The sequence below is a fragment of the Syngnathus leptorhynchus genome, chromosome 18, assembly GCF_054491065.1.
Source record: "Syngnathus leptorhynchus isolate UIUO chromosome 18, UIUO_Slep, whole genome shotgun sequence".
Classification (NCBI taxonomy): domain Eukaryota; kingdom Metazoa; phylum Chordata; class Actinopteri; order Syngnathiformes; family Syngnathidae; genus Syngnathus; species Syngnathus leptorhynchus.
Window position 1 is genome coordinate 2,569,654 of NC_141212.1, and position 27,027 is coordinate 2,596,680.

The following is a 27,027-nucleotide window of genomic DNA, read 5'->3' on the forward strand; positions in this document are numbered from 1 at the left end:
TTGGAAGATGAGTCACCTTTTTATTCATATTGTTCTGCTCAAAAACGGTTTGTTTTGAAATTTATTCAACACTATGTGCCATCCATTTTAATAGTCATTTAAAAAAACTTCAAATATATTTTAATCACAATGTTCATGTTGTTTGTGTCAAAAGGTCATCTACTGTTCCCAAAAGGACGAAACCACAAGATTCAGCATTATCACGGTGACCCACCCCCCACCCAATGCTGACATCATGTCTTACTTTGTGAAACACCTTACCTTTGGCCTGCCACAAGGACTGCTCAGACTTTGGAACCAGGGCAACACATTTGCAAGTCCCGCTAATCACATCCAGCTAGAGGTTCCGAGATATAAAAGCCTTCAAATAAACCACACGGATTAGTCTTCAGTGAAAGAGGAGGACTCGTTTTACCCAAAGGCTTCCAGGTGTTGAGCCCAACATGGGACGTACCGGAATCTGCCTTCTGTTGCTGCTGGGGACGTGCGCCCTAGCCCGTAAGTAATATTCATTTTTATGTATTTATTTTCTCAACTGAGTAAATGCATTATTTTTTGGGACGGGGGCTTTTCTTTCCAGAGCAAGATGTAGGAAGTGTGGATGAACAAGCTCCGACATGTCTCTGTAAGTTTACATTGGTCATTGGTATCATACTAGACGGTCTGTCAAATACTTCAAAATTGACAGTGATGTACCTAGTTCAAGTCTAACTGATTTTTAAACACACATTTCAGTGGCTAAGAGGTTTAGGAACTTCAGGCGCTTTGTGTACGACTATGAGGCTGAGACCTTCAATGGCGTTCCCGGAGCCACCGACAACAAAAGCGGCTCCAAAGTCTCCTGTCAAGTACGTCTCCCAACCTGAACAGACTAAAATTCTTCACCCTGTCCTGATTGTGAGGACCGTGACCAAACATCATCTACTGCGCAGGTTGATCTTGAAGTGCCTCAGACCTGCAGCTTCATCCTACGAACCACAAAATGCTCCCTGAGCGAAATCTTTGCTGTGGATGACGATGGTAATGCGTTGTACCGCCCCGCTACTGGAAATCAGGTCTTCAAAGCTGCCATGGCCAAGTAAGTCTACTCTCCCATTTCTAAGGAAATAAAAAACATTTTTAATCATATTTATGTAACAAGAAAGGTAGAATGTGATTGATATCTGTCCACCTCATCAGGAACCCACTGAAGATCACAGTTGAGCGACACACTGATGTGAAAATCTTCCCTGAGGAAGATGAACCGGTCAACATCTTGAACATCAAAAGAGGAATTGTGTCCTCTCTCCTTGTTCCCGTCATGGAAGAAGAGTTGAACAACAAAATGGTGAGAGGACCTTGTTTGTGACTTTATTGTCTTTCCAAGTAGAGCTATTTGACGCGAAGAGTCATCCAACGATAAACGTGTTGCGCAATGACTAGATAATCTGGAACAGTCATGGCTGATAAATGCACATAGGTCATTGTGTTCCCACATCACCATGCAGGGCAAAGTCCCAGATAACTTTATCACTCGCCGAACGTCACCTGCTCACATAATGAGCTTTAATCTATCGTATTGATTTAACAATCTGTAAACCGAAAACATGTTTGCAGTGTCTTCAGTTTGAATGACAATCTTTCTATCCAGCCCACCGTGTATGGCATCTGCGCCACCGACTTCACAGTCAACGCCAGAGGAGACATCGCCACAGACGTAACTATCAGCAGGGACCTTTCCAGATGTGATGGCTTCAGCGCTCACAAACAGGCCACCAGTCCCTTGGCTCTCATCTCAGGAATGGTAAAGAGCTCAAGCTAGAGCCGCAGTGGTTTCTCGTAAAAATCAAAACTCCACTTCCTTCCTAAAAATCTTTTCATTCCATCAATAAGGCCAATGAAATGTTTTATGAGAATGTATCTCTCCACTTTCAGCACTATCCTTTGTCCAAGATGATCAGCAGCCACCAGACTTGCAACTACAAATTTGACAACCAGAAGAAACACATGACCAGTGGAACCTGCACAGAGAAGCATCTTTTCCTGCCACTCTCCCACCAGTAAGTAGACAAAGTAATCACAACCGAAATGTCGTTTCTAAAAAAATAAAATAAAATGTTACTCCTGTTTTGACATAGGAACGAATACGGAATTTCCACTCTGGTGAAGCAGACTGTGACTCTGAGAGAAAGCACCAAGATCAACGACAGAGTCTTCGATCATAGTTAGTGTTTCTTCTTTTCAAAAGTGCTTCAATCTCTCCAATATTGCGCATAACACGCAATCTCACGTTTGTGAACAGATGAGGCCCTCATCCGGTTCTTGCCGATGGAACCTGTTGATAACAAGTCCCCCGTACAAACCAAAGACGCTGCCATGACCACAATGCAGCAGCTGAAGACCCTTTCCCAGACCACTAATGGCGAGCAGCGTGCTTCCCTCTTCCACAAACTGGTATCTGAGCTTCGTGGCCTGAATCCCAACGTCTTGGGTTCTACTGCACTTGAAATGATGGCGATATCCGACACCCTGACCATGCAAGCTCTGGTCCAGTGCGGTACTCCGGAGTGTACCAGCGCCATGTTGAGGGTTTTCAGGTCCTTTGATAAATCTGCTATTGAAGTGGACGTAGCAGTTTATGCCCTGGCACTGCTGCCCAACCCCTCACGCCTCATGGTCAAGGATATTCTGGCCATAGCTCAGAACAAGAAGAGCAAGCCCATCATGTATGCCTTGAGCAATGCAGTCAAGAAGTAAGTAAACATCAGTGGGTGATTTCTCTTGAGAAGAATCTAACATCAAAACTTCCTCACTAGGCTGTACCAGGCTGAGGAGAAAGTCACTCCAGAGATCACGGCCGCTTCTGACTTCATGGCTTCCCTTCTGGGCCCAGATTGCTCTGGGGAGAAAGACCTGACCTTCTTGACTTTGAGGGTTGTAGGGAACATTGGGGAGGTGATGGAAGTTGCTGACCCCGCTATTAAGAACACCCTGCTGAAATGCATGAGGCAGCCGGCAACCACGCTCGCTGTTCAGCTCGCTGCCATCCAGGCGTTCAGAAGAATGTCTCTGACAGATGAGGTAACAGACACTTTCAGAGCGAAGCCTTTCCACAAATGTACTGATCAACGTTCTGTGCAGGTTCGCTCGAACCTCCAAAGGGTCAGCCAGTATCCGAAAGGTGCCGTGCAGAAACGTCTTGCAGCCTACTTGATTCTGATGAGAAACCCTCAAAATAGTGACATTGAAATGGTGAAGAAGATCCTGACACAAGAGGAGAATGAGCAGGTCAAATCTTTCGTGAGCTCCCATGTCTACAACATCATCTCCTCCACTGATCCCGAAACCCAAAAGTAAGATTCGTTATAAATATATCCTTAATGATCAAACAATATACAGATATGTTAAGGGAGATTTATTGTTCTTCTTTAGGCTTGGCAAGAAGATTTTGGATGCTCTGCAGGACAACGCGGTGGACACACACAATGACTACAGAACAATGTCTCGCAACTACAAGCTGGGTTTGGCAAATGAAAACATGCAGGCCAGTATTCAGGGCAATGTGATCTTTGACCCGAGCAACCAGATGCCAAGAGAAATCATGATGGAATCTACCCTCAAAGCCTTTGGCTACAACATGGACATGTGGGAGGTATGATGAATATTTGACAATTGTTGGCAGATACATTTCAAAAATGAACTCAACCTTTGCTGTTTCTGAATCTTGTGTTTGGTGATAGTTTGGAATCGAAGGAAAAGGATCAGAGCCCTCTATTGAGGCTTTGTTCGGAAAGAACGGGTTCTTCCCAGACACGTTGTCAAAAACTCTGTACTGGGCGGAGAATAAGATGCCAAACAAGATGATGGAAGTTCTCGATAAGTGGGTCGCGCCCTTGAAATCAGAAGGACAGAAGGTAAATAGGGGTTCAATTTATTCCATTTTCGCTATGTGTTAATGTCGCCATTAAACGAATCCAAAATATTTCCCTAAGGCCCCTGAAAATCTGATGCGAGAAATTGTCCGCAACTTCAACAAGCTGGTAAAGGATTTGCAGAATCAAGACTCTCCAGAGGCCATGGCCTACCTGAAGATGATGGGAACGGAGCTCGGCTACATCAAGCCCAGCGATCTGAAGTTTATTGTTGATAATGTTCAAATGTATGCAGAGACTTTCCTCAAGATTCTTCCTACCCAGGTATTACTTTTTTATTTGGTGACTTTTTTTTAAAAGCACGGGATGAGAAGATTTGAATGTGTTCTTGTTTCTTTTTATTAGGTTGTGGCTAAACTGATGTCCAGCACAGACAATGAGATGTTTGTCCATTACATGTTCATGGACAACAAATTTGTCCTTCCAACTGCCTCTGGCTTACCTTTGACCTTTTCTCTGTCTGGCACTTTTACTCCCGGAGCTAAGGGTGGACTTCACATCTCCTCAAATATGGTAAAAAAAAAAAAATCATATCTATTCTCACCACTAGCCAAATATATTGACTGTGACCATCTGTATCACATCCAAACCTTTTTTTCCATTTAAATGCAGAATGAACTGTTGTTCAAGCCATCTGTTGGCGTTGAGTTTGTGACCCAGATGGGCGTCCACGTCCCTGAATTTGTTGTCTCTGCCGTGGAGATGCATACCAGTTTGTATCACGAGAGCGCACTCAATGCTAAACTATCCATCGAGCAAAACCAGGTCAAGCTCTTTATCCCGGCTTCACAGGACCCGGCAAAACTTTTGAGAATCAGGTAAAACCAAACAAAATGTCGTGAAAAAATCGTTTGGGCATTTTGAGTGGGAATTAAAAATGATTTTTGTCATCTGTTTTAGCAATAGCGTAATGATTGTTGGCGACGGCAAGGCTGTGGTAATCCCACACAATTTGGGTGACGCAAACTGTGACTCCCTCTTTGGATTCAAGTATTGCACTAAAAAACTTCACGTTGATGTGCGCGGGAAAAATGACGTGCCTTACTTCCCTCTGGCTGGAGAGACCATGTAAGTTGAGAAATATGGAATGACAACATTTAAGCCTTTGACAAAATCTTTGGACCGTTCACCTCAGGTTTGAAGTTGACATCGAGCCAAAGGTTTCATACACGGCCACCATTGCATACGCACTCCTCAGTGAAGGAAATGATGGCGACCAGAAGGTTGATTCCCTGAAGATGACTCTGAAAGCTGAAGGTATGAGTGTCATTTTTCTTCTCTTCTCTCAGCATCACATTTGAAGCTTTTCCAACTTTGCAGGAGCTCAAGCTGCCGAAGCATGGGCCACCATGAAATACAACCGAAACAGGAATGTCTTTACCAGTCAAATCGAGATCCCCGACCTCGATGTCCAAGCTGGAGTCGAGGTTGGCTTGACTGACAGCAGCACCAAAGGCAAAACCCTCACTGTTGAGATTTCCAACAAGAATGTGCCACAGCTCACTCTAACCGGTCACGCCCAGTGAGTAAACCACAAAACTCGCAATCTTAACCTGGCCCAAAGCTCCAAGCTCTAATTTGACATTTGAAATGTATTTTCTAGGCTTCAGGCCATGACTGAAGGCATGCTGCAGGTTCAGTTGGAGGTCCCCTCTCTAAAGACAGATGCTACCATCTCTGCTACCATGACTGACAGTGGCACCAATGGCCAAGAATTCACTTTTGAGATCAAGAGTGATATAAAGCTTCCAGAGACTTCCTCCATTCAGTCGGTCACATTCAAATATGGTATGTCCAAATTTGCAACATAGAATGTGTGTGTTCCCTCCAGATGCTAAACAGTACCATATTCTGTATCTATTGCAGGCAAGGATGAGGCTGAGGTTAAGCTGAGGTCAAACATGAATGCTGAGACTAAAGTTCTGGTGCCTTACACTAAAGCTCTCAGGGCCTGGGTCGGACAAATTGCCAAGGATGCTATGGATTGTCAGATTGTCAACACTGACGTGAAATTGCGTCATATTGTCAACAAGGCAGTTGAAGTGAGTTTGCTCTTTTCTTTGGGAGACTTTGGCTTAATAGGAATTCAAATGTAATAAAAATCTTGTTTCTCTCCTTAGGCCAGCAACATCTGGATGAACAAAATATCAGTCCATGTCCCCTACGTAGAGACTCTGAGGAACAATATTGCAAAGGTGGAAATGCCTTCCATGCCTGAGAACCTATTCATGAATACGTAAGAAAAATATTCCTTTCTAATTGTCAACATTTTCTATAAAAGCTACCAACGTTTACCTTATCGGTTTCTGTTTTAATTCAATCATCAGGGAAAGCAAATTCCGATACCAGTTCAACAAGAACTACGTGACCATCCGAATCCCTCTGCCACTTGGAGGCAAATCTTCTGAGGAGTTGTTCAACGTGCCCTTGCTCGGTGTGGAGCTTGCCAGGCAGCAGATAGAAATTCCCAAATTTACCATCCCTGCTGAGCGAGAGGTCACTCTGCCGCTTCTTGGGATGATGGACGTGTCTGCTAAGATGAACAGCAACTATTACAACTGGGAGACAACGATGTCGGCGGGTAACAATACCGTGGACTCTCCAAACTATTTGGCCAAGTTCCAAGTTCAGGCTCACAGTCCCCTCAATCTTCTGTCTTTCACGACTGAGGGTAATTTGATTTCTTTGATTGAGCATTTAAAAAAGAATTTGAACAAAGACACGGTATTATAATGTCAATGTTTTTGTTTTTAAAGGAGCTACAGACGTTACTGATACAGATGAGAAAACACTGAAATTCACCCTGAGTGGCTCGCTGGGGCACGAATTTGTGAGTACAAGGCTCAACCTAGAGGAGACGATTGCTGTCTCAGACAATGTAACGTCATCGGGAAAATACAACATCCAAGCCGTTTCCCCGCTGGGTTTGCGAACATCTCTGGATCTTACCAAGAAGTTCACACTTGATTCAGCCAAACTATTGGGCGATATCAATGCCGATGGAAGTGTCAGGGTTGGATCTTTAACTGCTAGCTCGACCTATCTCAACACCTTCTCATCTGACCGTGTAAAGAAGGAACTCAGATTGGAGAGCATACTGAGAGCAAACTCTGACGTCCTGAAAGTTACAAATAAGATCAAGGCTATATACGCAAATGAGAATCTTAATATTGAGTCCAACACGAACATTATCAGTGACCCCGTTAAACACTCGACTAAAATCACCCTCAACTATAAGGATGTCAAACTGAGCCTTCTCTCAAACTCGGTGACAAAAGCCGGCAAGAGAACACTCCAGAACCAAGTTGAGTTGACAGCTTCTGAAGCTCAAGCCAGCCTCCGGATCGGCAATACCGCTGAAGATACAGTCAACCGCGCCTACTCTTTGCTCACTGGTTCCTTGAATCCCTCAGGCTTAGAGCTCAATGCTGATGCCTCCATGAACATCTTTTCAAGCCTTGCTTCTCACAAGGCAACGTTGGCCCTCAACGCCAATGGCCTGACCACCAGCTGCACCACGACTGCTCAGCACAACCGACTGACATTGGAGAACATTTTCCACAGTGGACTTGATGCCAATGGTGCCACCATGTCTCTCACCACAAAGGGGGGCATTCAAGGCAACAAAGTTGACTTTAACGTTGAGGGAAAACTCGCAAGCTCCGAAGTCTACCTCAACGGGATCCTTAACGGCGACATCTCGGCGTTCAACACAAGAAACACGATGAACTTCAGAGTAAGCGAAGATGGCCTCATCTTATCCAGCAATATAGTTGGATCGTTAAACGAAATGAGGACTGAAAATTCAAATTCCCTTTCTCTTACATCGAGATCTTTAACCCTCCACACAAAGACAGACAATGTCCTTAGCGCAAGAAACTCCTACATGCATGACATCACGGTTACCATGGAGAAGCTGACAGCCTCTGTTATCATCAAAAATAATCTGAAGATCATGGAGGTAAACTTTAACAACGATGCCCAATTGAAGGCTCAACCCTACAACATGGAGCTGACAGGAACACTGAAGGGAGGCGATGAACTCAAGCACACTTATGAAGTCAAGTTTATGGACATGACCCTGTCTACAAAGTGCAACACCAACGGTCAACTCCTGGGATCTCAGATAACACATGCCACGGATTTGGAAGTTGCAGGTCTGACTGTGAAATTCAACAATTTGGCAGATTACAAATCTCAGTCTCTTCGTTTTGACAGTAAAATCAACGCTGCTGCCGAACCCTTCTCCCTTACCGTCGACGCCTTGTTCAACTCAAATGGCGGAGTGTCTTTTTACGGACAGCAGAGCGGGGAACTTTACAGCAAATTCCTCTTGAAAGCCGAACCCCTGCTCTTCACGCATTCGTTTGAATACAGAGGCTCGACCAGTCATGAGATCGAAGGCAGACCCGCGATTAAGACCATCGTAGACAACAAGCTCAGCGGCACCATGAGTCTTCGAGAACAAAGTGTTCACCTGAAAGTTAAATCGAAGGTAAATGACCACGCTTTGGATCAGGAGTTTGAGGCCTACAACAAAGCAGATCGAATGGCCATTGACATGAGAGGAGCAGTCACCACAAACCTCTTGAGTGAAGACAGTCAAGTCTACAGTATGTCTGGATTTGTCAAGTATGACAAGAACATGGATAGCCATTTCATCCAGATCCCTTTCACCGAGGACATTCCAGCACTTATTGAAGATGTAAAAAAGATGGCGATGAGGCTAATCGATAACAGCATCGAACTGCTGAAAGACATCAACACCAAGTATGACATCAGTATGACGATCCAGGAGAAAGTATCTGACCTGAAGAAGGCCATTGACAACTTTGACTTAAGCCTTTTTGCCCAAGATGTGAGAAAACGTGTCAACTCTATTGAAAATGTCCTGATCAACCTGACAACCAAGTTGCCAACAGAAAAAGTCATCAATCTGCTGAAAACAGTCAAGGAGGCTATCGCAGCTTGGGTCGAGAAACACGGCATCGCTGATAGATTCGCTGTCATTTACCGAAAAACCGAGGAAATCCTATCCAAGTATGAAGTTGAGAAGTTGATTGGACAAGTGATGGATGAGATTGTCAAAATTATGAAGCAGTATCAAGTGAAGGAAAAAATTCAGTCTGGATTTTCCCACCTAAGGTCAATTGACATGAAGCCTTTGATCAAAAAGGTTCTGGTACCTATTCAGGATCTTACCAATGCACTATACTCCTTTGACTTCAAACAGATGATTGACGACATGAAGGATTACGTCATGACAATGGCGCTGAAAATTCAATCCTTTGATTATGACACATTAACACTAGATTTGAAAGAAAAAGTGACAGATATGAGCAAGATTCCCTGTTTTGGAAAACTACACGGAGAGTTCAAAATCAACTCGCCGCATTACAAACTCCGGACTAGCGCAGATCTGGCGAATACCACCACGACATCAGTCACACCAGAGTTCAAAGTGAACTTTAATTCTCAAGCCACATCTACTTTGAAGGTCCTCCAGTTTACCGTCGATGCCAGTGCGCATTTGGCTGTCCCCAAGATGAGCCGTCTGACCATTTCTGAGTATATTAAGATCGATCAATCGTCTTTCAAAGTAGACCACAAGGGAACCACGGCAATCTATGGCCTGTCAGGTCAAGGCTCCGCTGACACGACTGCCAAGATAGCGACGGAATTGTATTCTGCAGATCTGGTCAGTAACATGTTCTTTGCCTTGGAAGATGGACTCTCTGCAACTGTCAATACAAACTATAATCATGACCTCAACATGCCACCCCTCAACATTTTCACTCACGTGTCATCAACTCAAAAGACGAATCTCGCAGTGGGAGCAAGCTCCGCCCAACTGAAAATGAACACTCTGGCCAACGCAAAATACGCAATTCGGGATTACGCAGATGAGGTCACTCACAGCAGTGACATTGACGTAGGTCTGGATCCACACACAGCCAAAGTTACTTTCATTGGTGCAACGAGCTGCAAAGATATGAAGTCCAATCAGAATGTGGTTGCAGAGATCTGCATTTTCCGCCATGCAATTGTTAATGCCAAAGTTGAAACGGAAACGCCTGTGATGAAGGCCAGCGTTTTCGACATGAAGTTCCAAGCTCGCGTTGAAGACATGCGAATTGATCTTACTGCTTCCCATGATGCAAACCTGATCGAGGGAACTCTTACAAGCTCCGTCCTTGCCTTGATCACACCTACCGAGCTCACGTTTGACACCAAGAATAAGGGAAATTCCAAGCTTTTCCTTCCGTTCAAGATGTCTGGAAAGATGGAGTTCCAGAATGACATCTCTCTTACCCTAAACTCCGAAGTGCAGCAGGCCAGCTGGACCGGAATGGCCAGACTCAACCAAAACAAATATTCCCATTACTTCAAAATGGATAATGGTGAAACTGAAATTAATATCATTTGCCAAATGAACGGAGAAGCGAATCTTGACATCTTGAGGCAACCAATCGCTATTCCCGAAATAGCCATGCCGTATTACGGAACGGGGACTGCAAAAGTGAAGTACTTCTCACTGTGGGAAAAAGCCGGCCTCAGTAATCTCCTCACTACCACTAAGCAGACCTTTGACATGAACTCCAAGATGAAATACATGAAGAACCCAGAGATGTACACCATCAACATTAATGCGGATCCAGTCATCAATGTGGTGAACACCAACATAAAGAATCTACACAAGAAAGTCCTCACAGGCAAAGATATGGCTGCTGATTTTCTGCTTTCGTCTTACGGCAAAGCACAGGCAGAGTATGAAAAATATAACATCGATTTGCCTAAAACGTTGACTATCCCTGAATACAAAGTACCAGTGATCAATGTTCAAATGTCGACATTCACCATTCCCCTCCCAGACACCAGTCTTGTCTCAATGCCAGCTCTGCATGTTCCATCAGCAATCAGCAAGTTCACCCTTCCCCAAATCACTCTGCCCAAAATCCAGAGCATAAGGATTCCAAAGATGGGCGATTTGACCTACGAGTTTTCGATGAAAGCACCGATGATCACTCTCAAAAGCAATGCGAGCGTTCTCAACAAGGACAGCTTCATTGTCAAACTCGATGCATCCTCCTCGTCGGAATGTGAGTTTCTGACGGGACAAATCCAGGGCAACGCCAACGTTAACCTGGTTGGTGGTTTCAAGATGGCCTCGGTCCTTGTTGTAAAACATACAGTGTTGGAAGGAAGCCATGGCAGCACCATCACCTTAAATTCTGAAAATGTTGACGCCTCCATCAGCAATTTGCTAAAGGTCAATCTTCCTCATCAAACCATGGAGGTCCACCAGGAGATTACTGGAAACAGTCTTGTTTTCACTCTGTCCACCCCATCTGCTGGTCACATCGGAGTACAGATGGAGACAGAGAAACCCGCACAAGCGAGAGCAAGACTCTATGGTCGCTACCCTGTAAGTACTTTTTTGTGGGTCACATTGTCATTGACTCTTGAAACGAAATTCTAAAATGTTTTTAACCATTTGTTGTTCTGCAGACCGAACCACAAATGGACGTCGATATCTTGGCCTTGAAGATGTCTGTGATGAACTCTGAGAAGCTGAATATTCAGACTTCCTGGAACACGGAGATGCCATATGAGATTATGCTGGGACTGAAGAAGAACGTACCTGTGGTCGTCCAAACGGTCACTACTCCTGTTGTCGCGACACTCGAGCAAGCCAGAAAATACGGTACGGTGTGGTTGAATAAGGCCGTTGACAACTATGCGGCAGTTAATCCCTCCGATATTATGACATCGGTAAAAGATGAGGCCAATGTTATCGTTCGAAAATACCAACATAGGGTCGAGACTTTTCTAGATGCTGCCATTACGTTCCTGAGAGAAACCAAGTTCCTAATCCCAGGGTATGCACAAAGACTGTCTGGGCTTGAGGTCTATCAGAAATGTCGTAGCTTTATTACCGATGTATGCGAGGAGGTATGTCAGGAAGTCTCCAAGTTTGTCTCATCAACTACAAAAGCAGTCTTTGAAGCAATTCCTGCTTCTGGAAGAGACATCCTGACGGACTTAATGAACGTCGAGGTGGGAGGCGACACAGTTGAAGATCTTCTCAAGGATTTTTCTCAACTAATTAAGGGGCTGCTCCAAATTCTAAGATCCCAAGATGCAAGGAAGATTCCCGCCTTGATGACCGACTTATACCAGGAAGTCATTGACTCTCGTATTGTTACTAGTGTCGTTGAGCAGATGGAAACGTTCCATCGCATCATTAGCGGTTATCTTAAAACTGTTGCAACAAAAATTCAGAACATTCTGGCCGACGTTCCCGTTCAACAACTTCAGGCCCACATCAAATCCTCAACTGGCTTGATGCTGAAAAATGCGGATGCTTTCCATGCAGATGTTGTTAGAGTTCTAAAAGAGAAAAGTCAAACTTTGGAAAAATTCCTTAGAGTTGGTGACAACCAGGTGGAATTCGATATTCCTTTCCCCTTTGTTACTCAATTTAACTAACTTAATAGCTAACGACACAGTTTTTGGAACGGAAAGACCATTCCAAGAATGAAATACAAAATTGTACACTGCGATACTGTTCAGCCCTGATTTTATTATTACACATTTTGTTCATTTCACACCGCCATCTTTTTTTGCCTCATTTGTACGTTGTATTGCACTATTTAAATCCTGTTTCCGTCATTAAAGACAGTTGATATGCTTTCGATCTTTGTCAGAGTATTTATATTGGCGAATATAATAATTTGGACAGAATCTAATCATCTACTGATATCTTTTCTATCACTGTTTTTGTAAGCCGGAGAAAAATACTGTACATCAGAAAAAAGTATGACATCACTTACATGGCAACCAACCCCAACATTTTTATTTTCATCAAATAGATTTCTGTTTGCTTACAAAAAAAATACAATCCTCCAAATCGCCCATTAAAAACGAGCTAATGCAATGTATTATAAATATAACACTCATATGCATAAAATGTTACATTTGGCACATACTCAGCACTTTTCTTCAGCGTAGTTGTAAAAATAGACAAATGCAAACGAGACCATCTGAGTCAAACGTGTAAATTCAAATCCACTAACAATTACAGACACAAGAGGGGAGCTTGTGTGGGAATAATCAGGAGGTGCAACACAATGCATTCCTGCCCTGGAAGTCAGCAAAAAGCTCAGCAACACATGGCAGGCAAGAATGTCGCTTTTACATAACTCTTGATTTATTTAAAAAAAAAAAAAAAAAAAGAATTGGGACAATTATTGAATGCTCGAATTCTTTCCATCTTAAACTAGCACTCCTTTTATCTTGTAAAAACAAAAACTTACACATTTTATAGTCAACAGTGATTTGCCAAAAATGATCAACTCAAGACAAAGTCATGAAAAGCATGGCATGCATTGTATTGTTTGTCCACAACAAGGAGATACATTCAATAGTCAGTACTCTTAATGCTTGGCTCCAACAATGTTTTTCCATTTACTCAGCCCTCCCAACGCAACACCAGTGACGAGAAAAAATATGCTTAAAATGTACCTGAATGACATAAAAAGAACGGAGCCCATTTTTATTAACAATTTCAAAAATTGCACTGGACTGCATTGTTGGTCCTGAGTCCAAAATATTACAACGTGGACTGAGAAAATACACATGGTCTTGAAAGCTAGGCCATACTTTTTTTTTTTTCTTCTTCTTATTTTACATTCTGCAGCATTCCTGTAGAGCTCTGGTAAAAAATGACCAACAATTATTCATTTTCCCCAAAAGTGAAAATTTTGTTCTGTGTCCATTTCTGAAGAACACAATTATAGTGCATCATTTCATACCAAACAAAACATGACTGGGTAGAATGCTGTGCAACTTATTAATTTAAAGACACTTGTTTAAAAAAAACAAAAACAAGTGGACATATGTGCAAAGATGACTGCTTCAATCTATTTTCAATTGTTAGCAGAAAAAAAGTTAGTGGTCTAAATACAGACCTTTGAGGAGCTCTAATAATCTGTCAATCATAAGTGACTCTATGACTCTTATTTGAACGCAAATGGTGAGTAATAAGGGCAAATTAAGGCAGTGTTTCAGCACATAAAGTCAAAAGTCCCAATGATCATCGTCACACACACATCTGGGTGTGTAACGTACCCATCCCAATGTGATTAAAGAGCCTCGATCGTGTCCAAACCACTCCCTGCAGCATTAACAGACGATTGCGTGACTAAAACAACGTCTTCAGAGCCAGTATTGTTCTTTTCTTCCTGTCTTTTTTTGGCCACGCTTTGTGAAGGGTGGGGCACTGCCCGAACGGGCCTTCCCGTCTAGGCGCGCCCCTGCATGGCGCCTGCAAGTCACATCAAAACGCATCGTTTGATAAAACTCGGCCTCCGGGACTTTTGTTTTTGCAAAGCAGCCCTTGCTGCAGTCTCGAACACTTCCCAGACTCCTTCTTTCGTCCTAGCCGAGCACTCCAAATAGTCGTGTGCGCCGATACGCATGGCCATAGCTCGGCCGTCGTCAGGCCTCACCGGCTCCAGCTTGAGTCGGGACAGCTCGTTCTTGACGTTCTCGTCGTTGCGTAGATCCTTCTTGTTAGCCACCAGAATGATGGGCACGTTAGGGCAGAAGTGTTTTACCTCGGGCACCCACTTTTCCGGGATGTTTTCTAGCGAGTCCGGGCTGTCCACGGAAAAGCACATCAAAATGACGTCAGTGTCCGGGTAGGAGAGCGGCCGCAGCCTGTCGTAGTCCTCTTGGCCCGCGGTGTCCCACAAGGCCAGTTGGACCTGCTTGGTGTCCACCTCGATGTCCGCCACGTACGTTTCGAAAACGGTCGGTACGTACACTTCGGGGAATTCGTCTTTGCTGAACACGATGAGTAGACACGTTTTACCGCATGCGCCGTCGCCCACCACGACAAGTTTCTTGCGGATGTCGACCGCCATTTGCGTCTCCTTCCCCATTTTGAAGTCCACCAAGAATCGACAGAAAAACCCGGCTTCCGTGTCAACTACCTTTTCTCGTGCTCTGAGAACTGGGCGAGATCTCTTTATAAAGCAAAGAGAGATTTCCTAAATATAGAAGTCCAATCGGAAATAGGGAGGGGAACTTTCCGTTTGTGAAGCAACTGGTGATTGGAGCGCGCTTGGGTTTCCCCCCTTCTTGTTCGGGGAGGGCTTGTTTGAATAAAATGTTTACACTAATGCACTTAAAATATCCACATACATATCATATAGACCGTCGAGTATAACACGGATGTTTGTAATGACGCAGAATAAAATTAATTTGAGGGGAAAAGTGACTGAAATAGGGTGGGTCGTTCGTCAACGAGCAAGAATCGAATCACCAAAGCTCACCCGATAATCATTTAGTACTGAGTCTGCAAAAATGATAGAAACAATTCAATCTCTTAAGGCATGCTTTGATTTTAAAAATAATTACAATGCCCGTGACATGCTTTCATCACACATTTTCCTTTTTTTTTTTTCAGCACATTTATGCATACGTAACCGTGTTTGTTCTGTTGCAAAACTAGTTCGGCAGCTTTCTCCTGAGCAATTTGAAATTCCCCCCCAGCACACCTTTAGTAACAGCGGACCATGCAATTTAGCAATAAGACCAATAAGACTTAAAATCAAAGTAACAAAGTAGATTACACAAAAAAAAGACAGAACGCACCTCTGTATAACGAACAAAGCAGTTGGAATGGGAGGGGACTTTTTTTTTTTTTTACGCTGCTGTGCGCACGACGATGCACTTCACACTGTTTACATGAAGGGGGCAGCATCACGGGCCAACTATTAGCCGAGGCTATCAAAGCCTTGCAAAAAAAAAAAAAAAATCTGCGCTCTCTCCAAGGAAACAAAACAATATAGAATCTGGTTTACGGCGTGCCTCAAGCCCGGAGCCTTCCTCCATACGACTACGCGTAAGTATTCTGAGCTCTTTTGTTCAGTGTCGATAAACGGAACAAAGTGGGGCCGCGTGTGTGTTTTACACACCGACGCCGTTGTGCGAGCATTTCCCCTTTTGTTTAGCGGTTAAGGCCCCTCTGTTTGGAACTTGAAGGGGTGCCATGTTGTTTAACCGCTGAGTGTTTGCTTGCTTTTAGCTCGCACATAACACCAACTAGGCTAGTGGCGCTAGCACAGCAACCGATGCCAAATGTCTGCTTGTTCCGTTTTATAAAATCTACAGTACGAACCAGTAAAACATCACCTAACATCAAACACTGCACCCAAATGCTCGTTGTAAAAATTGCAGTGCTGATTTCCTAAAGTAAACTTTGATGTTATGCACAGACAAGCCATAATAAACAGGCCAGACTTGTCGAGCTCGAACCTGGCTATCCATGGAGCTTGCTAATGAAAAAAAAAATGAAAAAAACGAGCTAACTTGCGCAGTTAAATTGGACCCTTGAGATCAAAGTGAACCAAAACACTGGAATGATCAAACTAACAGTTCACTATTGATACCCAGGCGTCAAATCTACCGAGTTAGCAGCGTTTAGCAGCTAGCCTGCTAGTTAGCTCGTTTGTCGAGCTAGCCTAGCGTCAGTTTGCCGCATCAACCTGTATAGGTTTTTGAAAATGTTTCAATTATGTATATTACGTAACCAAAACTGTCGCTTCGCTTGACGATATGTGTTCATAAGTTCTTATTACACATTTATCCACTCCTCGCTCAATAGTAGCGGTGCAACAACGCCGCTTATATGAGCGCGAGCGAAGCTAACGACGAATGCTAACAAGCGGCACTTGTTTTGTTCTTTTTCCGTTTCCTCATTAACTGTTCTTTGTAATTCAGCACGCTCAGTTTGAAATTATTGTCACCTCAATAGGCCAGCTATTGCTGCTTTGGTCATTAAACTGTCAATTTAACAAGCTATATCACCCTTTAAGTGGAAATAGCATTGTTGGGTTAACAAAGAAAATGCTCAAGAAATTGCCATTTTGCTTACAGAAGCGAAATCAGACTACAGGACTGATTTATTGTAGTTGATGACGCCTCTTGAAAGGATGCAATGTGAAAATTCGTTCTGAAATCCCTGCTTGGACAGCATAACAAAAGTTTTGTACACACATTTGCAGCAAAGACAATATTACAAGACCATCACCAGACAATGCCATCAGTATCATAAAAACTGAAGATGAATATGTCACAAGACGATGCTCATTTTGTATGGATTTCCAATGACAACATAAAGCAATATGACAACAACCATCACAAGATGCTGCTGTCATTTAAAGTCCAAGGACCCGCTAGGGTCTTTACACGCAACAACAAACTGTTTGTTGTTCACCTTGAAAGTCTTCAAGAAAAAAAGAAAGACACCTTGAAGAAGAAAAAAGACGTAAATGACGAGTCTTTGTTCTCTTTAGGCTTTCCCGTGGAATGAGCATTCCATGCAGCATCCTAGGTATGAATGACGTGGCCTGGCAGGAGACGAGAGGTGGGATGCTGCATGCAAATGGAACTCCTGAGGCCGCAGGTGTCAGGGTCCACAGCGGAGGGCCCCTCGCCGCAGTGGCTGGCCAGGCTTCAGGAGGCTCCCACTTACAAGGCATGGACAGAGCGGGCAACCCCACGCCGGGAACGCCGCAGCCGCCGCTGAGCGGTCGTTCGCAGGACGACGCTATGGTCGGATACTTCTTCCAGAGGCAGCCCGGGGAACAGCTGGGGGGTTGCGCACCGAGCAAGCATCGCTGGCCTACCGGGGACCCCAATCACGTTGATCAGGTAGCACGCATTTGGCGGAGAAAGTCGGATTATGTCGAGTTAACGAAGGTAAATCATAAGTAATATTAAGCGAGGTCACTCACGGATGATTTGTTTTACTTTTGTCTCAGGTCCGCGCTGCGGATGAAATGAACTACGACTTTCAAGCTCTCGCTTTGGAGTCCAGAGGAATGGGAGAGGTAAGGAGCGTTTGTCATCGTAATAGCTACTCAACTCAGAAGCACAGCTTCATCGCATTTGGTTCATTTGCAGCTTTTGCCAGCCAAAAAGCTGTGGGATTCCGATGAACTGGCAAAGGATGGAAGAAAAGGAATGCTTCTTGGAGAGGAGTGGAGGGATAATGCCTGGGGTTCATCACGTGAGTCATTAAAAATTCCAGCCGTCTGTAAAGACCTTGAAATAAATGTTCTTTTTATTGATTCGTAAAGTTTTATGGCCAGCTTTGTAGATCTTTGATGCCAGCTTTTTTCTTTAGACCACTCAGTCTCCCAGCCAATTATGGTCCAGCGACGGCCGGGTCAGGGATTCCACGGCAACGGCGACGCCAATTCCGTGCTGTCGCCTCGCTCGGAGGGCGGAGGTTTAGGTGTGAGCATGGTGGAGTACGTCCTGAGCTCGTCTCCTGGCGACAAAATGGACGCCCGGTACAGGAACGGCGGCTATGTGAGTTGAAATGGACTCTCTTGCAAAATGTGATGAAAATGCCTTACTGGCACTCCCCGCTAAGCTTTTGCTCTTACAAATAAAGGGTGGAGGCGATACGGACCAGGACGGGAGAGAGAAGAACGACGGCACTGAGAAAGTTTCTCCTTTTGAGGAAGACAAGAGCCCAGAGTTGAAAGTGGGGGATGACGGAGATGCTACAAAAGCCAACGGAAGAAGTTTACTAAATGGCATGGACAGAGACTGCAAAGACTTCAAGTATGTTTTTTTTTTTAAAGGCAAAATATCAAACCTATTTTCTGCCATCCTAACGGGATTTCTTTGCCCTTCAGTCCAACTCCAGGAAGTCGTCAAGCTTCTCCAACTGAGGCTGTGGAGAGGATGGGCCCTAACCAGGCGGGACTGGAGATGATGGCCCAGCACCATGTCCACGCCCACGTTCACGCACACACCCTTGCTCATGCGCTGCAACAACAGAACCACAACAAGGGTCCAGTGGAGGACTTTCAGAACCAAGAAGCCCAAAACATGGGTGGTATGGAGCAACAAGCCGGCGTGGAGTCCCTCCAGTTTGAATATGCCGGGAACCAGATTCAGGTGGATTCCTCTGGAACTCCAGTGGGGTTGTTTGACTACAACTCTCAGCAGCAGGTATGTTTTTGAACGAAGAACGTCATTTGTAAGTTTGCCGCAGGCTCTAAAGCTCGTTGCTCTATTCGCAGTTATTCCAGCGGTCAAATCCCCTCACTGTTCAGCAGCTCACAGCCGCCCAGCAGCAACAGTACGCTCTGGCGGCGGCTCAACAGCAGCACCTCGGTAACATATGACGTGATCCACCGTAGCGCGATAATATACCCTTGCTAATCATCTTTTGATTTTTCTCGAACTTCACTTAGCTGGCCTCGCTCCTGCATTTGTGCCAAACCCTTACATCATCAACGCCGGACCCCCTGGAACTGATCCGTACACTGCAGCAGGCTTGGCGGCGGCAGCTACTCTTGCAGGTGATCACATGACACCTTTTTGCAATCGGTCCCACGTGTGAATGAATTGTTGCATCTTTTGGACGATTTACCAACACCGTCGTACTCCATTGTATGTTATTTTCTCTCTGCAGGGCCCACGGTGGTTCCACCGCAGTACTATGGTGTTCCTTGGGGTGTGTACCCAGCCAATCTTTTTCAGCAGCAGGCCGCATCCACTGCCAATCACTCTGCTAATCAGCAAGCATCCAATCAGGGACCAGGGCCAGGCCAACCTCAGGTAAGAGCTCGAAAGCTCTTTTTACACTATTCCCACATGGTGTTGTAAGACCGTTTTGCTTTGGGCATGAATTATTTTTGACATGATCCTTCCTGCCAGCAGGTAATGCGCACAGGTAACAACCAGCGTCCTCTCACGCCCGGTCAAGGTCAACAAAGTCAACAGGAATCTCTGGCGGCGGCAGCTGCCGCTGCAAACCCCGCACTGGCATACGCGGGAATGTCCGGTCAGCGCACGTCCTGGAATCCATCGTGCCATGCGAAACGCAGCTTGCATGTTTGCCGATTTGGCTGAAAGAGTTGCTTTCTCATCCTCCTTCTCAGGTTATCAGGTGTTGGCCCCTGCAGCTTACTATGATCAGACCGGGGCCCTGGTCATGGGCCCCAGTGCTCGAACTGGACTTGGAGGACCGGTTCGTTTAGTGCAGACTCCTCTGCTCATCAATCCCGCAGCAGCGCAGGCTGGTAAGTCAATATTGGAATCTTGTCAATATATGGATAATCATCACTCTCTCTTTGCTCTCTCCGACCAGCAGCTGCAGCGTCTGCGTCAGGTTCTGGTAACAACATGTCGGGCCCTCCGGCGAACGGCATGTACCGCTCCATGCCTCAGCCCCAACCTCAGCAGCAGCAGGCTCCCCCGCAGAACAGCGGCCTGCAATCGAGCTCCTTCTACGGCTCCGGCTCTGTCCCCAACACTTCTCAGAGCAGCTCGCTTTTCTCGCATACGTCCGCTCCGCCACCGCCGCAGAGCTCTTCGCTGGGCTTCAGCAGCACGGGCAGCTCACTGGGCGTCGGTCTGGCGTCCGCTCTGGGAGGATTCGGCTCTTCGGGTCAGTGCGCAAACGCCGGCGGGTTCCTTGTGACGTTTGAACTTTTTGCTTTGATTCCAACCCCTTGGCTCTCCTTCTCCTTGTAGTGCCGAGCTCTACAAGTAGCAGCGTGTCTCGCAGGGACTCCCTGTTGACAAGCTCTGAGCTTTACAAGCGCGGCAGCAGCAGTTTAACTCCCATCGGCCAGCCCTTTTACAACAGCCTGGGTTACTCCTCCTCACCCAGCCCCATCGGACTCACCCCCGGCCACTCCCCGCTCACTCCTCCACCTTCTCTGCCCTCCTCTCACGGGTCCTCCTCCAGCCTTCACCTCGGTGAGAGCATAAATAGCCTATATAGCATTTTCCCACAATTGCATTAACTAACTCGATTTTATTATTTTTTTAATGATGATGGCTATTGTTCTGTAATCCCAGGTGGCTTGACAAATGGCAGCGGGCGTTACATCTCCGCAGCACCCGGAGCCGAGGCCAAGTACCGCAGCGCCGGCGGGACGTCCAGCCTATTTAATTCCAGCAGCCAGCTCTTCCCGCCGGCTCGGCCCCGCTACAGCCGCTCGGACGTGATGCCGTCCGGCCGCAGCCGCCTCCTGGAAGACTTTAGGAACAACCGCTTCCCCAACCTTCAGCTCCGAGACCTGCCTGGACACATGGTGGAGTTCTCTCAAGACCAACATGGATCCAGGTTTGGGAAATCCCAGTTTGAAGAATTTGGAGAATCATTTTCTTTTAACTTGCATTTATTTTCTCTTTGGCCAGATTCATCCAGCAGAAGCTGGAGAGGGCCAGTCCCGCCGAGAGACAGATGGTTTTCGGAGAGATTCTCCAAGCAGCCTACCAGCTGATGACAGATGTGTTTGGCAACTACGTCATCCAGAAGTTCTTCGAGGTGCGGAGGAGCAATTCAACCGCCACTTGCTTTGTAGAGTCGTGTCTGATTTTGACGTTGTGATTTCTGCGTTGCAGTTTGGTAGCGCTGACCAGAAGCTGGCTTTGGCCACTCGCATCCGCGGCCATGTCCTCCCGCTGGCTTTACAGATGTACGGCTGCAGGGTGATTCAGAAAGCCCTGGAGTCCATTTCTTCTGACCAGCAGGTAATTGTAAGTGCGATTTTTCTCGCATTGATTCTTTTTATGCCAAAAGACTCGAGGCTTTCATTTCAACGCCGCGACAGCATTGTGAAAGATCTCAACTTTTCCCCGCCAAACGGTTTTGGTTTTCAGAGCGACATTGTTCGTGAGCTGGATGGCCATGTTTTAAAGTGTGTGAAGGACCAGAATGGAAACCACGTGGTGCAGAAGTGCATTGAGTGTGTGCAGCCTCAAGCGCTACAGTTCATTATCGATGCCTTTCAAGGCCAGGTATGTGTTGTGCGTTATATTAATGAAGGGTTGAAACCTTGACTGAAATGACTGCATTGTCGCAATTAATCACTGGGTGTGTCGTCTGCTTGAAAAAAACCTGAACTGCACCTCAAACACAAATAGAATTTCCCTTTGTTTTTTGTTTTTTTTAAATAATTTGGTTTTCCCCTTTCGGCTGCTCTCGCAGGTTTTTGTCCTCTCCACGCACCCCTACGGCTGTAGAGTCATCCAACGGATTTTGGAGCACTGCACCCAGGAGCAGACTTTGCCAATACTGGAAGAGCTGCATCAGCACTCAGAGCAGCTGGGTCAGGTAAACACGACCTCTTTCTTCTAGCAGTTACAGTTTCGTCATCATTGCTGTGCTCGTGTTATATGCATGTCTCCAACATTTCATATTTTAGCCTCCTAGTCAGTGTTTGCTAAATGTAAAAAAAAAAAAAGAAAGTTGCATTTGTGCTGTGTTAGCTTTCATTACATCTGACATGTGAATATTCAAACATCCCCCCCCCTCCCTTCCCCTTCACTTATTCCATCCAGAAATATCAAGGCGTATCATTGGAGATGACACCCAAAACATATTATACAGTGTCCCGTGATGCACTGTTCAAGGTCAGAGCAATTTGCCTCTCTCAAGGATGTCCATGTTTTTATTTCTTTCTTTTCTTCACTCTTCTAATAATCTTAATGTTACGATAGATGGACTTGTGAATTTTTAGGGGTCCCCTAATCTGCCAAGCTGTCATTTATTTTCTTGCCTTTCCCCTTTCTCACTTAATACCAACAGAGGCATCCCTTCTGTCCAGTGATCCTCGTTTGCCCATCGCATCTCTTGTTTTGGTGTTTCTGAGCTCGCTCGTGTGATCAACGATCCCCATAGACTTCAAACGCTGCCGTTGAATTGAAATAAATTGAAAAATGACACCGGTGAAAGTGGCTTGAGAGCAAATTTGAACGGTTGGCGTCCGCTAATATTGAGGTGGAACAAATTCCGAGTGGTGTTGTCTCCCTTCCGCTCACACCTAACTCATCCCCATAACTGTCTATCACCCATTTCCGAAGGGGCAAAGCCGCTGCCGGTTTTCTTTGTACAAAACCAGCGGCATCTGTTTTGTCTGACCTTCCGCAGTGATGACATCATAGTCGACTTGAGGCCGTCTCATTTATCTTGCCGCCGTGACCATGCATGATTACCGACCTCACTGAGTGCCAGATGAATGGGCGTCCCGTGATTTGGACAAAATTGTTGCTCTTGCACATCCGTCGTTGATACCAATGCCAACCCCCCCCTCCCCTTTGCAGGATCAGTACGGCAACTACGTAATTCAGCATGTTTTGGAGCACGGGAGACCGGAAGACAAGAGCAAGATTGTTGCAGAAGTGCGTGGGAAAGTCCTTCTACTCAGCCAACATAAATTTGCAAGGTAAGTGGTGAGACTGCTCCTCTTGATATTGATTTGATTTATCCTCAATTTTAAGTGCACAAGAAACCAAGAGTGCTACTAGTGTACTATGATTTCGCCTTTGGCGTATTTGCGTCTCGTCTCACCTTCTCGGGCGTGGCTCGTTCTCTGAGTGCTAATTACCGCGTCATTGTATTTGTCTTTTGGCCATCAGCAACGTGGTGGAGAAGTGCGTGATCCACTCCTCACGTGCCGAGAGAGCTCTTCTGATCGACGAGGTGTGCTGCCAGAAGGACGGCCCCCACAGCGCCCTGTACACGATGATGAAGGACCAGTACGCCAACTACGTTGTCCAAAGAATGATCGACATGGCTGAACCCGCTCAGCGGAAAATCATCATGCACAAGGTAGGTGTGCTAGTAAAAGCTGAATTATTATTATTATTGTTATTATTCATTCCTTCCCTCTTAGATCCGGCCTCACATTGCCACCTTACGCAAGTACACCTATGGGAAACACATTCTGGCCAAGCTGGAAAAGTACTACATGAAGAGCGGATCAGAGTTGGGTCCCATCGGTGGCCCCACAAACGGCCTCATGTAGTCAAATCCGCCATCTTGGATCCCCCATAAAAAGAGGCAAATGTTCTCAGCATGTTTAATTTTTTTTTTCCCCTCTCAATTATTTTTTCCCGTGGGGCAATTACCAAAAAAAAAAAAAAAAAGTCAATTTCACCCTAAAATGCTGTGACAGCTGACACGTGGTGAGCTCCCAGGTTTATTTTGTTGGGGAAAGCACAAGGCCATTGTTAATTATGTAACTGATCTATTTCATATTGTACATCTTTTTTTTTTTTTTACCTTGTAAATTCTTTGTAGAAAGAAAAACACATTTGCTGAAACTTAACATTGACACCAGCAAGTGACCTATCAATCGCTGAAGCAGAGTGACAGAAATTCCATTTACTTTCAAAAGCGACTGGTCTAAGCCCAGGAATATTTACTTACGTATGACCCCCACGCGGAGTTGATACCCCCACACAGTGTCCCCATGCCAAAGCAACTGATTTCAAACAGCATAGCACAGACTAAATGTCACAACAAACGCCACTCGGATCTGTGCTATGCGTGAGGTGCCACGGGTCTTTTGAGCAAGACCTTTTTGCTTGCTTGAAATGGGGGAACAAATCAGTGGTAGTGTTTTTAAATGGGGCCTTTTTCCTGCCTTGTCCTCCATGGCCCCTTTTTGCATCGTTTCCTCCCTCGCCAGCAAAAGCGATTGAAGTTTACCTTGTCGGTCAGCTGCTCAAAGTCTTGAGTTGTTTTGATACCCAAAGAGAGACTGGCTGAGCCCAAAGAGGCTCCCCCACTTCCATTCGTCACATGATATAACAGGTACTAACAAAAAAAAAGGATTAAGTTATACAGGGGCTCGGTTTTAAACGATCATAGCGACGATTTAATGATGTGGTGAGAGGCATTGGTGGCATGCTGTGGTAGGTTGAACTATTATGATTTTTTTTTTTTTTTTTTTTTAATTTTGCCCCTCTTGATCCTTTTTAGTGTCTTTAAGTAAGAAATGAACATTGCTCTGAGCTAATTTTATGTACTAAATAATCATCTCTTGCTTAAAAAGTAGTTTAGTGTAGCATATTTTTGTGTGATTCTTAATTGTTGCTTTCTGGTCGCTGTGATGGACTTAGCCCCCCCACCCTAACTCATCCACCACCTAAAAATAGTCAAAATTGTAAAGGGGAGCTTTATCCCAGCATTGTACATGAGATGGAATTATTACTGGGGACTTGGAAGAAGGGATTTTTAAGTCATATTTTTAAATCTCCAACGTTTGTATTTTTCAACTCTTTTTGATTGGATGCCGGTGGGGCCATCTAAACCTATACAACTGTCCTGTAATACTTGTAGTGATGGCTTCTTTGAATTGTAGAATATATGTAGTATATGTGCAGTCAGTAATTGTAAGATTATTATTATTATCCTTATTATTAGCCTAAGTGAGAAAAATGTCTAGTGGTGTTTGACAGGCCTTGCAAACTTGTAGTGATGCTTTTATTCCCTCTGTACAGTTGTACATTTGTAACTGTTTATGCTGTAAATGGGATGTCTTCTACATTTTAGTGGGGAGGAAAAAGGCAAAAAGTGTGCATTTTGACGTGTGTATATTCATCACTCCTTTCGCCCCTTTGAATTTTATGTATACAGTTTTATCTGAGCAAGTGTTATTTTAAAGAGAAACATCATTTTTAAGGCTTCACAATCTGGCGTGTAATTTTGTTTTTAATCTCCTATGGGAAAAGGCCAGCCTCTTATTTGTACTGGAGCTGCTGTAACATCCACTGTTGATAGTCTTTCTGATGTGTGACACTTTTCAAAGAAAAACATGGATTTTAAAAACAAAAAAATCCTCAAAATCAGAGGCTGCCTTTTAATTGTCTGCTGACCTCACAGGATATGACAAATATTTTTGTACAGAAAAGGCTGTATTTTGGAACGGCTACTACCTTGTAAGCAAAAAAGCATTGTAAAATATTGTCAATTATATAAATATGAACATATGAGTTTTGTCACACTGTCAAAGTCATGTACATTTTCAGGTGGCCTTATGTACATTTCCAGCTGTTAGATGAAGAAAACAAACTCATTTTTGGAGGCAGAATTGTGACTATGTATGATTAAACTGTTCTTCTAACATTTTACCTGCATTTTGTGTTTTATTTTTTAAAAACTTTTTTAAAGAAGTATTTAGACGTTTTCTCCGGGAAAGAACGCAATATTTCATCTAATTTGGTAAACAATGTTTATCATACTCTGCCACTTCCGGTCGCCTAAAGATGACATCACATGGTCAGCTGAGTTAACGACCAATCACGGTTCACCAGTTTTTCGGGTCGCGTTATGTGACGTTGGCCACTTTATTTAGTGTCTTGTAAATTTACAATAATGCACGAGTAGTTAGCGATTAAACGGTTGAGTTTTTTTCAAATGTACGGCTTCATTTGAAGGATTTTGTCGTAGTAGGCGTCGTCACTTCGTGTGTTAGCGAAGTAATTCGAATAACTGTCTTCCATGAAGGAACTATGAGGAAAACGCTAACGGCGTTAATTCTGCTCTCCATATGCACAGTCGATAAAACGGTAAGCCTGAGTTCAGCTTCTCTCAGAGTTGTTTTTAAACGCTTGTTTCGTTGTCGCAGATTCGTTTCATTTCCGTAAATCACATGACATGCACTGACCACACAGTGCTATTAATTTAACAGAATATAAAATGTTACTTTGTTTGTGGTGTATAGTTTTGTAGAACTCTACTACATTATACTCCGAAGTGTAATTTTTTTTTTTCTTGTCTAGCGAAATGTGCTTAGACAATCAAACTGACCAACAAACACAATAACAGTTACTCAAATAATACCCAGATGCGGATGTCAATCAACCGAATATATTGGATACGACGCTGGTATCTTGTTTCTGCAGTTTTTAAAGCAAGTCTGTTTAATAATCTCAACGGTTTCGAATCTCAACTTTGCCCTTCAGATAATTGGGTGGAGTTTGCATAGTTTCCTCGTGCATAGGTTTTCTGCGCTATTATTCCAGTTTCAAACCACATTCCAAAATGGTTATTGTGTGACGTCACATTTGCTGTAACATTTCTAAAACAACCCAAGTGGAGCGAGCGATATTTGGTGAATTAGATGGCCTGGTATTTGGACCATCCCTTCCATTGCAGTCGCAAATGTGGAGGTGCATCATTGTGCAGCAAAATGGTTTGTTGAAGGTCTTCTGGCTGTGCACGCACATATTTAGTAAAGTCAAGATCAGCATTGATCACACCACACCACACCATACATTATGTGTG

General features: G+C 44.6%; 3 protein-coding genes across 9 annotated transcripts; 2 read left to right on the top strand and 1 right to left on the bottom strand.

Moving 5' to 3' along the window:
• Positions 1-411: 411 nt before the first annotated feature.
• LOC147042329 (apolipoprotein B-100-like) lies at positions 412-12,594 on the top strand. Its single transcript, XM_085938169.1, has 25 exons — positions 412-498; positions 581-625; positions 736-848; positions 933-1,078; positions 1,180-1,327; positions 1,631-1,783; positions 1,915-2,039; positions 2,118-2,203; positions 2,282-2,732; positions 2,796-3,060; positions 3,121-3,332; positions 3,412-3,631; positions 3,720-3,893; positions 3,972-4,175; positions 4,257-4,424; positions 4,524-4,729; positions 4,812-4,979; positions 5,047-5,168; positions 5,232-5,433; positions 5,515-5,699; positions 5,778-5,953; positions 6,032-6,147; positions 6,239-6,582; positions 6,668-11,337; positions 11,421-12,594. Exons 1-25 carry the CDS (start codon positions 444-446, stop codon positions 12,399-12,401), a joined length of 9,735 nt encoding a protein of 3,244 aa, XP_085794295.1. The 5' UTR covers positions 412-443; the 3' UTR covers positions 12,402-12,594.
• Positions 12,595-12,741: 147 nt separating this feature from the next.
• Positions 12,742-15,623, bottom strand: LOC147042330 (rho-related GTP-binding protein RhoB-like). Its single transcript, XM_085938186.1, has one exon. It carries the CDS (start codon positions 14,855-14,857, stop codon positions 14,246-14,248), a length of 612 nt encoding a protein of 203 aa, XP_085794312.1. The 5' UTR covers positions 14,858-15,623; the 3' UTR covers positions 12,742-14,245.
• pum2 (pumilio RNA-binding family member 2) lies at positions 14,155-25,871 on the top strand. 7 transcript variants are annotated; one of them, XM_085938170.1, is made up of 23 exons: positions 14,157-15,822; positions 17,276-17,633; positions 17,744-17,812; positions 17,886-17,991; positions 18,109-18,296; positions 18,382-18,554; positions 18,629-18,947; positions 19,019-19,112; positions 19,193-19,300; positions 19,414-19,559; positions 19,659-19,785; positions 19,883-20,023; positions 20,092-20,391; positions 20,478-20,705; positions 20,808-21,075; positions 21,150-21,279; positions 21,357-21,491; positions 21,615-21,752; positions 21,943-22,068; positions 22,296-22,367; positions 23,058-23,179; positions 23,373-23,565; positions 23,630-25,871. In XM_085938170.1, exons 2-23 carry the CDS (start codon positions 17,289-17,291, stop codon positions 23,759-23,761), a joined length of 3,660 nt encoding a protein of 1,219 aa, XP_085794296.1. In that variant the 5' UTR covers positions 14,157-15,822; positions 17,276-17,288; the 3' UTR covers positions 23,762-25,871. The 7 variants fall into 7 exon arrangements, with proteins under 7 accessions (XP_085794301.1, XP_085794302.1, XP_085794296.1 ...); XM_085938173.1 differs by having other exon boundaries at positions 20,095-20,391; XM_085938171.1 differs by having other exon boundaries at positions 14,158-15,822; positions 19,662-19,785.
• Positions 25,872-27,027: the final 1,156 nt, after the last annotated feature.

Coding starts and splice junctions, on each gene's coding strand:
- LOC147042329 (XM_085938169.1), top strand. CDS start 444: ATGGGACGTACCGGAATCTGCCTTCTGTTGCTGCTGGGGACGTGCGCC. Junction 2,733..2,795: donor TTGAGCAATGCAGTCAAGAA/GTAAGTAAACAT, acceptor CTTCCTCACTAG/GCTGTACCAGGCTGAGGAGA. Junction 3,061..3,120: donor GAATGTCTCTGACAGATGAG/GTAACAGACACT, acceptor CGTTCTGTGCAG/GTTCGCTCGAACCTCCAAAG.
- LOC147042330 (XM_085938186.1), bottom strand. CDS start 14,857: ATGGGGAAGGAGACGCAAATGGCGGTCGACATCCGCAAGAAACTTGTC.
- pum2 (XM_085938170.1), top strand. CDS start 17,289: ATGAGCATTCCATGCAGCATCCTAGGTATGAATGACGTGGCCTGGCAG. Junction 17,813..17,885: donor AGTCCAGAGGAATGGGAGAG/GTAAGGAGCGTT, acceptor GTTCATTTGCAG/CTTTTGCCAGCCAAAAAGCT. Junction 20,024..20,091: donor TCCCGCAGCAGCGCAGGCTG/GTAAGTCAATAT, acceptor CTCTCCGACCAG/CAGCTGCAGCGTCTGCGTCA.